Below are 13,621 nucleotides of genomic sequence, written 5' to 3' on the forward strand. Positions count from 1 at the left end.
AGGCAATTTCAGCCATAAAGAAGTGATGTTCAGATCAACAGTAACTCACCATGCAACTGCTGCTTTACTTAACGAAAGGAAAGAGTTGGGCTGGAATACCAGCTTGGAGAATCTTATTAAATGCCTGACTTCTAGAAAGGTTTGTAAGATGTACCTTGTGCAGGACTTTTCAGAGGCCGTGATAAAATGAAATGCAAGGTTGTGATGGAAACGAAATCAATGGAATTGACAGGAGTTTGCATAAATGTGCCCAGTGCTTTATACTGAGCCCAATAATTGAGGTTTTGCAAAATGTTTTTAAAAAATCGTTTTTGAACACAACACAGAAAGAGATGGGTGTCAAGGGCAGGCGGGTTTTCTGGAGATAAGATTACGGGCTGGTGGAATCGCTTAGATAAAGTCACTGCCCTCCTCAGAAGTGGATGTGTGTGTTCCAGGGAATCACCTTCCCAAGAAATCCAGCCTGCTATAGTTATTTGTGCCAGACTAGGAACAGGGAGACCCAAGTTCAAATCTCCGCTCTAGCATGGAAGCTTGCTGGGTGATCTTGGGCCAGTCACTCTCCTTGGCCTAACTGGTGGTTGTGAAGATAAAACAGAAAAGACAATGCTGTTGTAAGCCAGTTGGGTCCTCAATGGGGAGAAAAGTTGGGTATAGACAGCTACTCCTAAACTGCTGGCACTCCCTTCCTCAAGAACCTCATATCCCCTCCTTAGACTGCCCAGCTTTTAAAGACCTATGTCTTCTAGAAGGCCACTATGGCGATTCCACCACTTTCACCCCAACGAATGAAATGTACTTAGTTGTCTTCTTACTCAAATTTAGGAAGAAGAGGAATCAAGAAACTCTATAAGTCTCAATATGGTACATGAGAGGCTGATATGAATTCTTAAAACTGTTTTATGTTTCTCTTTTGGGGAAATGGTCAAATCAGATTGTCAGGGAGGTTTCAGGTTTAAACTTGGCAAGTGAAAATGCAACAGGAATGAGGGAAACTTCATATAACTATATACTATAGGTAGTTTACTATAAGAATGAAGCTGTTGGGTTCTACTGATAGGTGTTTGTAACTGTTAAGAGAGAGATCAGTTGGCTGTCACTTCTTAGATGAACAATCATAAGCATATTTGATACAAAATATCTAACATTTGTGGAGGCAAGAACAATACAGACAGGTTCCAATTGTCCTTCTGGCTTAATGAATTTTCCTTCTTGCTTAATGAATTTGCTGTTGGTCCGCAAGCATAAAGAAAAGAAATGAAGGAAAATTTTATTTCTTTAAAACTTGATAGGGATCACCCCCTTTTTCTTGGAGCCATTTTCCTCAAGGAAGGTCTACCAGTTTCACTTCCCTATCTCAGGATCCTCCTCGATCCTACACAACTGTCCTACTTCCACTTAAGCTGCCAACCTCTAACTGCCACTCTCAACTGTCAGTCTCAACTGCCAAAAGCAGAAGTCTGTTTGAACCCCCTCTCAATCAAGGTTTCTAGACTGGTACAACATGTCAGCAGTTAGCTGTCCATCATAGTCACCAATTAGGATTTTACAATATCCCACAATTTTATTCATTTGAGTTTTTGTGCTGTTCAATTTTAGGGTGTTTCTATGGAAAATACTGTATTTTATGTGATTTTAACTTTCGTGACCTGACTCCAGTGTGTTTTATTTATAGAAGGGGGTGGGTATTTAAGATGACTGAATCGATAACATAACTAATAATGGTCCACAAGGCAATTGAACTGGTGCATACAACAATGCTGATGTGTGGGTCCAGTAAGAACATGCTATGGATGAGCATGGGGGTGAAACCTTCATCTAACTGTTTCACCACACATCCTGTTCAGCATATGACTAATTGAGTATCTGATCCATACTGTTAGCAAAGGAATGTGTGAATCTGCCCAATCACCGACTGCCAAAGGAGAAAAGCAGACACGTGGGACACAAACTCTTTGCTCTTTGGCACTGGAGCCTTTTGTGAATGCAAAACTCCACATCAATGAAGATGTTTTGTTAATGAAAACAGAGCCTCTCAATTAAATCTAATACAGGATACCAGATTCTGCATGAAAGGAACTGGCAATTATATTTTATTTCTTTACACCCACAGGTTCTCATGAAAGCTGAAGGAAATTGTTTTAAACTCCTCGACTTCCATTCTGTCTTCTGCCCAGGGCTTCTAAAATAACCTCCAACATCCTGCTTCCAGTTTTCAGGAGAATGCTACGCAACCTCAAATCTGCCTAATCTTCTACGGCCACAAAACTCCAAAGGCATCTGAGAAACAAATTACATGAAAAGGATTGTACTACATGACTCTCAAAAACAGACAGTGAAAAAGAAGAAGCCCCAAGCTGAAAGGCAGACACACAAAAAACTGTTTCCCCTTGCATACAGAGGTTTAAAGTAGGAGCACACCCATGTGAGAGAGATCTCTGAACAGGAAAGCCCCATACGGCTCTTGCATCCTCTGCTGGGGGTGATTCAGAGTCTCTTTGGAGTCTTGTGTGGTCAATAGAGCTGTATAAGTTTCACGGCAGGAGAAAGCAATGTTGCCACCGCAGCAGGCAGCATGCTCTAAGCATGGAAAGAGCACAAGAGACGGCTTCCCTCCTGCCGGGCAGGGTAGAGACCGCAAGAGGCATCTGCAATCCTGTTTCCAAACTGCTGAGGAATGGAAACCAGATGTTCGCAAGTTCAAAGGAGGGAAGACCAGTCACGAGCAAATGTTCGTCAATCTTCAGAACAAAAATAAATGCTGGCAGGTCCTTGAAACAAGCCAGCTGTTGACCTACTGCTTCGGTTTCTTCTCCCTACCCCTTAGCTAGAAACAGTGAGTTAGGACCTGATCCTGGCTTCTATCAGGGCTGCTCCAGGTGTTCCTTGTACCCAGAAACAAATTCCTCACACAAAAGTGCAATTACACACATTGCATGTGATTGTCTGTTAAAAGTCTCTATCGATAAATAAGGCTAGTCAATCAAAGCTGATAGGAAGAAAGTAGTTTCCTTTGAAATGTGGTGTTGGAGGAGAGAGTTACGGATACCGTGGACTGCCAAAAAATCAAATCAGCGGGTTCTAGATCAAATCAAGGCTGAACTGACCCTAGAAGCTAAAATGACTAAACTGAGGCTGTCGTACTTTGGTCACATTATGAGAAGGCAGGAGTCACTGGGAAAGACAATCATGCCCGGAAAAGTTGAAGGCAGCAGGAAAAGAGGAAGACCCAACAAGAGATGGATGGACTCTATAAAGGAAGCCGCAGACTTCAGTTTGTAAGACCTGAGCAAGGTGGTTAAGGATAGGACGTTTTTGAAGGACATTGATTCAGAGGGTTGCCATGAGTTGGAAGCAACTTGACGGCACTTAACACACACACACAGTCAATCAATAAACAAGGCCAAGTTGTGGTTGTGGCTTCCCTGGACAGAGACACCTAGAACTGTGATGCAAACCAGCTCCTTAAATAAGAGTTTGGGGACCCAAATTTATCCCTGAATATGTTCATTGAGAAAATAAATAGCCCTCATTCTATGACAGGGGTATCAAATATGAGCTCTTATTCGGTCCACAAGCCAGCCAAGGCAGCCACACACACCCAAGTCCTGATCTGGGCTAGCAAGCATACAGTGGGCTCGCCAGCCGAGGCATCCACCCCCCTCTCCCAATCTGAGCTGGCGAGGCATGGCCAAGCCCTGGCAAAGTGACATATATGTCATATACAGCCCTCAAAACAAATGAGTTTGACACCCTTGTTCTATGAGATGGGTTTCCCATTGGAAGAACAGGTCATTGGCTGACTAAGAGGCAAATTATACAATACGTTTCTTCACTCATTTATGCTAGTTTGCCTGTGTTCCCCGCAGCCACACAACAGCTGTGGGGAATTGCTTCTCGAATTCTTGTGCAAAATCCATGCTGCTCCAAGTGAAGTATCTGTGTACGTGAAACAGCAAAATCAGCAAAAAAAACCTTGTGTGGTTATCGCGAGATAAAACTGCGGGGTGGGGGGAACCCTTCCTCTCCTCACGGCACCTTCTGCGACTGTTTGGGCTCTCTCTCTTTTTTTTAAAGAAGCGATTACGGGAAACATGGACAAAACAGTGAAAGAAATGTATTGTGTAGTTTGTCTCTAAGTAGAAGCTCTTGGCAAGGCAAAAGCTCCTTCCATTCAGGATATCTCAGACAATAAGGCAGACAGCCACGCCCTCCTTTCTCCCCAAAAATGTAAATATCTTCTTCCTGTTTGGTGATACACTCATATAACTCTTCCATTAAAAAAAACAAACCCAGCTGCACATAGAAACTTTGGTTAGATTAACTTCTTTCTTGATAACTAGTTTTCTAAATGCCAGGATTTTTTTTCCCTATGGAGCATTGCGTTATGGGATTCCCCCCCCACCACAGTTTAAAATAGAAGAGCCCAGAAGTAAGTTTACCCACTTCGGTGAGAATTAGACCAAAGGAGGCGCTCCTTGCTTCATCTGCCCACCTGCCAGGGAAGTAGGGCCACATCTCTCTCTTTTTTGGGCCACATGCTCTTTGCTCAACCAGAGCTCTTCCATCCAAGCATCTTCACAAGGCAGTATGCTATTCTTCCCTCCTCCTTGTCAAAACCTCCCTATCCCCCCGATAAGACACCAAGGGCAATCAGCCTATTTTCCTTTGCTACTGGTGGCGCGTGGCGACTGCCAAAATCCGTCTTCCTCCCTGGACTATATCCACCTTTGACTGGCAAAGTACACATGCACATATCGTGTGGGTAGTCTAGACCACATGATTACTTTCCAGTCTGCAGCGATGAATGCACGTTTAGAATGGGAAGTGCCCACATGGTCTCCTGAGTGGGAAAGGAGAAGCCCTGGCATTCAAGTCAAGTTTGGGTTTGTGGTGTAGACATTCCCAGTAGGATAAGTAAATGCACTCAAGTAGACTTCCACTCGGTGGTAGAATTTCCAAAGAGGAAATTTAATTTATTGATACGTGTTTCAAGTTTTTAAGTCTCCCATTATTATTATTTGTGTGTGTGTGTGTGATAATTCGATGATGGATACTTGCAGTAGGTTATCTCAAACAGGATAATTGTTAAAAGGGTAATAACAATCTAGTGAAAGGCTAGGCGTGGACTGCTTTGTTCGGAGCTCCTTGCGGCAGAAGCCCGTTCAAAAATGCTTTTTACAGATGCGGTTTGTAAATGGAAATCAAGAGGCTCTGCCACAGCCATCTGGAAAGTAGATTGAAAGTTAAGGACATCTTAACAAAATAACAGAGAAAGAATAGCTTTTGGCCCTAACAACCCCCAACCAAAAACAAAACAAAAAAAGATTTTTTTTTGTTGCAGTTATATTGTCCTTTGGATTCTTGTCATTTCAGATAAGCACTCGAAGCTAGAGGGCTAAATTCAGCTGATAGCTTTCATAGTTTATAGCTGAGCAGAGGCAAAGACGAGCATTTCACATAATAAAATTGCTCGGGTAACATGTAGGTTCCTTGGACTGAGAAGTATTGGAACCATATCTCAAGACCTCTCAAATGTGAAACGTATACTGTGTAGTCCACAGAAGAACAATAGCTCCTCCGTTTAAGGTCTGCCTGCCTCTGTAAATCTATGTCATCCTCTCTCCCAATTTTTTAAATTATTCAGTAGGTTCTCAAGGGGCACAGACTGTCTGGCATTAGGATGTCACATAGCATCTAGCAGAGATAGGTCCAAACAAGAGTAGATTTGCCAGATCCACAACTACAGAGAGACACACAAACACAGTGCTCAGCTAGCGGTCAAGTATTTGAGATTGAGAATACCCACTCCGGAACGTCAGAATTCTGTGAAAGTTCTGCTACTGGACTAAAAGCCCATAATATCTTCTTTGGCAGCTAGGCATTTAGGACACGTGAAGCATTAGGATGAAACGTTCTACCAAAGAATTGTTTCTCTCTGTGGTCTTTATTGAACTGTCTGTGACATTCATTAGCATTTGCGCTAGTACAAATGAACTGGATACTGGGCCTAGGGCTGTGCATTTGGTAAAAGCCGAACTGAAAAAAGCCCCAAAAAGCCATTTCGGTAAATTTCGCATTTGGTTTACCAAATTCCAAAACCTGGTGGGAAAGCCAAAGCCGAATTGGCCATTCCTGGAAAAAAATGGGTGATATTTACTGGTATGGGAATTCAGCTTATTTTGGGTTTTCCAAAAAAAATCAGACCCAATAAACCCGAACCCGAATTTTACTGGATTTTTTTTTTTGCACACCCCTAACTGGGCCTCGATGGATTACATATCAGGGTGACCAAAGTGAATCCTTATACCAGGGTTCCCCAACCTTTTTGGGCTTGTGGGCTTCTTTGGAATTTGGACACTGTGTGGTGGGCACAGCCACAAAATGGCTGCCACAGTTTACCTTCAGTTACACAGAGAGGACCCTTGAGCTGTGGTGGCACCTGCTACCAAAACAACGTATTGTTGTTTTTTAAATCTGCAGAGGCAATCAAATCGCCAATGGCCAATCAGAAGCCTTGCTGAGCAAAAGCCCCATCTGGCCCTGCCCAATTTCTAAAAACACTTGGCCGGAAGTAGGAAAGGTGTCCATGGGTACCATGGCACCATGTTGGGGACCCCTTCCTTATACCAAGACAGTATTAACCAGGATTGTCTATTCCAACATGCAGCCACTCTTGAGATTTGAAGTATAGAAACATCTAACTCCTGCTACACAGTGGTATAATCCTATGGCCGGAGTAGTCAGTTTATTCTCAGAAGCGTTACCTGTCCAGTCACACCCGAGCACCTCCAAGCGCATCCCGATTCCTGCTGGAGACCACCTTTCTGGATGAACCCTGATGTACTGTGCTGGAACAGGATCAAACCTTCGAACTTCGGGGGTGTCGTAGTGCATGTTTCCTTCAAACATCTGAGAGAGAAAAACCGAGGTTAAGTATGAAACAGGTTGGTAGGAACCTCCCTGGCATTCTCCAAGGGGCAGCAACATTGTTGGAAATGAGACGCCCTTTCAAGCTCATTTCAACTTTGTGTTTTACTGAGCAACAACCACGCTTGGTGAAATAAACTAAGACCCCCTGGAGAATGCCGGTTGTTGCAAAACAAGTCACTGGAAGAAGCAAAGACGGGAATCCTGAAAATAAACTTAATGGAAATCATGGGGTAAGTCAAGATGATATATTTAATGGAACCAACTCTATTTGTTGTTGTTGTTTTAAAAAAACTGATTAGATGGTTTTCATATGACACAAACGCTTTCCCTCAAGCGCAGGCATTTTAAAACCCAAACCAAACTACTCTGAAAGTCTGTGTTATTTATATGTCCGGGCATAGTATCCTGTCATCAGGTTGAGATGAGGAAGGGTGGAGGGAATGAAAGCCTTTTACAAGCATCTAAGAGAGAGCCATAAAAAAAGAGAGAGAAAGATTTAGTACAACCGTCCACCCACTGCCTCTGAGGGAAGGTCAAAAACCAGCAGGTGAAATCTGCACCGAGGTTGGCCTGGAGTTATCAGGAAAAACATTTCTTAATCTGAAATGCATAAATGAACAATGCAACCCAGCTGCCCAGGGAAACTGGAGACTCTCTTTCCCTGAAGGTCTATTAAGCCGAATCCTGCAGTCGCTGGCAACTAGATAACCAATGGCATCCCCTTGACTATATTAGTCTCCAAAACTGAACGCTGGCCAGGCTATGTTAATTTAATTATAGTTTGCTTTGGCTTGTCCGGTGCAGACAGAATGCTACAAACTCAGCGCAGCGAGTTATACACACCCTTGGCTCCCGTTCCATTTGAACTGCAGAGAACCCACAAAAGCATTACAGTTGCCATGCTGGTCATTTTTCTCCATGGGAAGACCAGCGCCTTGGTTTAATCATATTCTGCACTTTTGCAGTGGGCGGCTGTAGAAATAAGGACCAGGGAAGAACGATTTCTACAGTATTGTGCCCACAATGGTAAAGCTTGTTGTTACCGTTCAACAACAAATTTTGATCTGGAAAGCAGGGACCCGAGAGGCCGCCCAGACTCCAAAATCTGGCAGTGTAACTTCACATCAGGATCAGACAGTGCTTCCTTCCCTTATTCCACCCGCCCAGCATGTTTTGGCACCAAACGTGCATCCTCTTAACCAGATCCTGATCCCAGATAGACTGACCCAGACCAGATACAGCTTTTCTGATTTCTTGTCTAAACACAGCTTCTGGCTTTCTGTATTTAAATAAAGCCTTCCCCCGCTGATCCTCTCCTGCGCCCCCAAATTTCCAGAGAAGTCCAAAAGGCTTCTTTGAAGCCACATGCACCATTTCAAGGAGTAAGCCCTTAGGAACACAGCCTTTTATTTTTGCAGGAATTAGATCTTCAAGCCCTCCTGATTTGTTGGATTAAGGTTATTACAAGGATACAAAAGTTCATCCACCAGATAAGAACGTTCACAGAGAGAAACGAAGCAGAACATTCTTTTTCCTCAAGCATTCCCTCACACATTCTTCCATCATAAAAGGTGCATATGTTCACCAGCTTGGATTCCTACCAAGGGTACAGCATGATGCATGGCCCACTTCTACATTTTTTGGGATGCTGATTGGTTCAACAATATGACAAGATCCCCTAAAAGAAATGTTTGGGCCCTGTGGAAGCCCATCTGTCTGGGCGAGTGGACTTATTCGCCTCAGAAAGCCAATTCCTCTCGAGACTCATTGTAATGTATTTAATTGGTGCAAGGTCGATGCGAACTATTGAACTGCTGAACTGTTGAACTCGGCCGGGCTGGGCTGGGCTGTGTTGAGCTTGAGGCCCTGCTCCAGGCTCCATCATCTGTTGTTCCGATTGGACTGTGGACTTTGCCCCATCCAACCACAAACTTGTGGGTGTGGCTCTGGGTGGTTGGGAATTGTATATAAGTTGAGTTGTTTTGCAGTTAGCCAGTTTCCCCCCTCCTGCTTCCCTGTTAGTTGAATAAAGGGGTTGATGTTGGAACTCTGTCTCCAGCCATGTGTATGACCTACGCATACATAACACTCATCATCCCTTCACACACACACAACTCTCATGTTTAGGGAAACAAAACACATTTTTGTCCACACACATGCACACACTGAGGCCACGCCAACACATGCAGAGAATGAGGTGGGGAAATAGACAGTATTTCAGACTTGGAGGGAGTAACATTTTCAGAGGCTGCCTGTCATGAAAAAACTCCCCTCAACAGAAACCTAGCACATTAGTAGAAAATGCTCTCAATAAGGGCCCCCCTCCATGCTTTCTGTTTTATCTGCAGGAGGGGTTTTTTGCCCCTTACAGTGGAGAGCATTAAAAATGTAATTCTTAGTGACAAATATGATAAATATAATGAGGCTATCGCCCTGACCTGGATGGCCCAGGCTAGCCTGATCTCGTCAGATCTCAGAAGCTAAGCAGGGTCAGCCCTGGTTAGTATTTGGATGGGAGACCACCAAGGAGTACCAGGGTTGCTGTGCAGAGGAAGGCACTGGCAAACAACCTCTGTGAGTCTCTTGCCATGAAAACCCCAAAAAGGGGTCGCCGTAAGTCGGCTGCGACTTGAAGGCACTTTACACACACACAATGAGGATATCAAATACAATAAGACTTAAGAAATGGGAAACGGGAAACTTTGAAAGTTTACAATAGTTGAATATTGTGCTTTTGTGCACACATTCAATGGAACTTTTACAATTAATGGGTGTTGTTTTAATACAGTTTGTGTCCCCCCCTCACAATTCTGTAAGAATAATTAAAAAAAGAGAACAAATTCTCCTGTAACTGATGTTATTCGAGCTGTCTACTGTATAGTCACATCTATGGGAAGTCAAGTCTGTGCTGAATATATTTCTGTACCCTTCAGAGCTAAGCCACAACATTTTTGGCAATGGCCCCACCCATCTTGAGGAGAGAGGTGCCTAATGTGTATCTCTTGAGTGGATGGAGCTATGTCTGTGTAACTTCTTCTTCATTCAAACTCAAAGATGGATCTCAAAAGAATCCTTCCTTGACTGTTTTGCCCCTTAGTACAGTCAGGGTTACATCTGCACTGGGGTGTGTGTCAGATCTCCCGCTATAGTGGGAGAACTCCTGGCCATTCTCTGCCAACCAGAAGTGATGTAATTACATTGGTACAATGCTGTAGGATTCACCTAGAGTATTGCCCCAATATGATGTCACTTCTGGTTTCACTCCAAAAGTGACCCCTCCTTCCTTCCCTTCCCCCTTTCCCCTATTCCTCCCCCACCCACACTATTTATGCCCATCCTTTAATGCATTGTGGCTCGCCACACTGGGTACGCATGGTTTCTCCAAACGTAGAAATGACACCATCATCTGAGAGCCATCATCAGGGCACCCTTATAGTTTATTGATAATCTAATATCTTAATTATATTTATGATATTTAAGATTTTGATTGTATTTCTATGTTGTTAGCCGCCCTGAGCCCAGCTTTAGTTGGGAAGGGTGGGAGAAAAATACAATAAATAATAAAATAATAATAATTGGCGCGATATTGAAAAGATTGTCCCTGTGCCCCCCCCCCCAAACTCTCCTACTGGGGTGCCAGCTACAGCTGGCAACCATAGTCTGCCTGCTTATTTATTTGTTAGGTGACCCTGCAAGATAAACGGCATCTGTTCCTAGGAAGGAGAATGAGTTACAGGTAAGCAGTCGGTCCTTCTTCATAGTCTCTGCATAATCACACCTATGGGAAATATTAGTAAGCTGACCTCTCTGGTGGAATAGACCGGTGTTCTCATGAAAATAAGAAAAAATATGCCGCTTGGCTGAAGTTTGCGCATTTCCTGGCTCTCGCATCCAGGCATGATGCTTCACAAAGATTAATAGCTGAGCCCAAGTTGCTGCTCTGCAGAGTTCTAGTAACTGTATGCTGAAAGCAGCAGATGCAGTGGTTACCCTGGCCAAGTGGGCTCCAATAGTTCTTGGGAGTGGCTGCCATGCCAGTTCACTGCATTGTGTAATCAGAGTCATGTTCCAGTGACTGGGGTGCTGAGAAAATACCCAATTTTTTTTAAGCGATCCACCATAACAAAGCAACGAGCTGGGAGGTTTCTCTAAAAACAGCGGTCTTATCCATATAGAAAGATATCACTCTGGAGGCATCTAACGAATGTGATAGCTTTTCTATCAGCAGCAGAGGATAGGACTCACAATAATGGGTTTAAATTGCAGGAGGAAAGGTACCAGCTGGATATTAGAAAAATTTTTTTTACAGTAAGAGTTGTTCAACAGTGGAATCAGCTACCTAGGGAGGTGGTGAGCTCCCCCTCTCTGGCAGTCCTTAAGCAGAGGCTGGACGAGCACTTGTCAGGTATGCGCTAGGCTGATCCTGCATTAAGCAGGGGGTTGGACTAGATGGCCTCTATGGCCCCTTCCAACTCTCTGATTCTATGATTCTGTTTCGGGTAATGGTTTTGGAAGTAGACGAGTTTTGGATTTAGGAAAAATCTTGATACTGTTGTCTTGGTGGTGGTGGAGAGATGAAGACTTGGAATGCATGGTGTGCTGGCTGCACCAATGTAACGGCTACAAGAAATGAGAAATAGGTCTGAATGAGAGAAAAGATGAAAGGGGCTCCAAGATTTCTACCAAATGATCATGCCTTCCAGGCAGAGAAAGATTTTCCGACACAAATATGAGCTTCCGATCACCTTGGAGAAGACAGCAGCTCAAGGATCAGTAATGCTTTCCTAGAAAAAGCACAACCATAGTCCCAGATGTCCAAAATGGATTAGGCTCTATTACTTACTGTGTGGATTAGATACTAATGGTTGTATTACGACATTACACGTGGGGTCCAAGAGCAAATGGACCATTTCCTTCATGTTTCCTCAAACCTATGTTCTCCCTTAGTCTTAACCAATGGGCAAAAGAGGCCACTACCTTGGGCCCTACCTCCCATGATCCTGCCCCCCAAGAGAAGGAGAGCTCAACAGCAGTGGCTTCTCACACCCGCCCCATCTGGGTCTTACGCAGCCAACATGGCGGAGCCTCACATACGGGCCATCTGAGGCCTGGGAAGCCAGCTTCTGGTGACAGCTACGTCTCCTACCCACCTCACATAGGGTGAGGACCACTCCCTGCTTGGGCCCCAGAGGCAGAGGGTAGGCCTGGAGGGGGGTGGCAGTGATTCTGGGGCCCCATTCTGGATCTTTATCCAGGGCTCCAGAATCACTAGGACTGACCTCTGTTCTCACCCACATGGTTAGAAGAAAGAAAGAAAGAAAGAAAGAAAGAAAGAAAGAAAGAAAGAAAGAAAGAAAGAAAGAAAGAAAGAAAGAAAGAAAGAAAGAAAGAAAGAAAGAAAGAAAGAAAGAAAGAAAGCTGTCATCGAGGCACAGGCAGTTCCACATTTGTTCCTTCTGGAAAGTCCTACCTTAGGTTGCATCGTCTTGGGGTCTTGTAGAAATTCCCAGTCCTTCCCGTTCAAGCTGTAAGCTACTTTGAACTTCCTTACAAAGGCTCGGGCTTCCCCCACGCTGATGCTGTCCCCTCCTCGAGCCCCTTGAATAATCACTCCTTTCACGTTCTTTGGGACTCCCAGATCTACTTGCAGCCACTCCTCCCCGGGCTGTGCTTGAGGTATGCGTGGGAACCATCCCGAGCGGCTGCTGACAAGGCGTGCGGTGCTGGGGGCCCAGTGATATTCTCGGGTAGAGGAAGCCGAGATCTGGGAGTCGGGGATGAGCCCGGAGAGCATCCCCAACATATTTGAGCAGGGTGAATCTGGGTAGAAAAAGAAAGGGGCGGGTGCATGAGTGGCTAAAACACAATGATCGGTTTTAAGATGTAAGTACCAAAACAGCACTGGAGGAGTAACATCCCATGGTGACTAACTGCTAGGTATGAAATGTCAAAACACTTAAACCAGCTGTGCTTGGCTTTATAACAGCTATCACAGGCTGCAGGGCCCCCTCAATGGACGCTCAGTACATCCTCACTATTGCAGCCTCTGTACAAATTGCTCTCTGCTTCCAGCTAGCTTTGCTCTCCCAGCCTCCAGTCAATGGAAAAACATCCGGGCCTCTTTTAAAAATAAATACTGGTTAAGTCCATTCAAATGAGAGAAAACCCATGTGGAGGCAATAATATTAAACAGTGCAGATGAGAAGTTGGCTCAGATGTCACTCTCGTATGGTGGTAACATACCACTGAAGCCATAGCCTGATGTGCCCAATTTGGGTAGGGGAAGGGGCCAGGCCTGCGAATATTCCAGCAACTGGGGAATCGAGCCCAATTCTCCAGATCAGAGCCCACTACTCCAAACCACTGCTCTTAACCACTACACCATGCTGGCTCTCAGAGCCCAGAGACTTTCCCTCTGAGCTGACCTTCTTGAATTATCTGAGGTACCAGCCCTTGAGTTGGATCCCACTGATAATTTCTGCTGCCCAAATGGGGTATGGGCGATTCTTGCAGATTTCCCCCCATGGCTGTTCCTGGGGGTCCCCCTGTCCTTACCCATGCAGCAATTCAGGGGCATTCTGGGGAGGCAGAGATTTTCAGCAAGATCTTAGTAATTGTTCCAGCAAATCTCCCCTTCAGTTCAGTGTTGGTTTTTTTCTTTCTCCCTTATATTTTTACGAATTTTTCA

General features: G+C 44.5%; 1 protein-coding gene across 1 annotated transcript in view; it reads right to left on the bottom strand.

The window, feature by feature from the left end:
- The window catches only part of NRP2 (neuropilin 2), a 219,832-nt gene that overhangs the window by 76,785 nt on the left and 129,426 nt on the right, over window positions 1-13,621 (bottom strand). Inside the window, exons 9-10 of the mRNA XM_056861211.1 lie at window positions 12,404-12,753; window positions 6,768-6,912 (exon numbers count right to left, since the gene is read on the bottom strand). Coding sequence (XP_056717189.1) covers window positions 6,768-6,912; window positions 12,404-12,753 — 495 coding nt within the window. The remainder of the gene's footprint in view (window positions 1-6,767; window positions 6,913-12,403; window positions 12,754-13,621) is intronic.

This window comes from Euleptes europaea, chromosome 15 (genome assembly GCF_029931775.1).
Source record: "Euleptes europaea isolate rEulEur1 chromosome 15, rEulEur1.hap1, whole genome shotgun sequence".
Lineage (NCBI taxonomy): Eukaryota > Metazoa > Chordata > Lepidosauria > Squamata > Sphaerodactylidae > Euleptes > Euleptes europaea.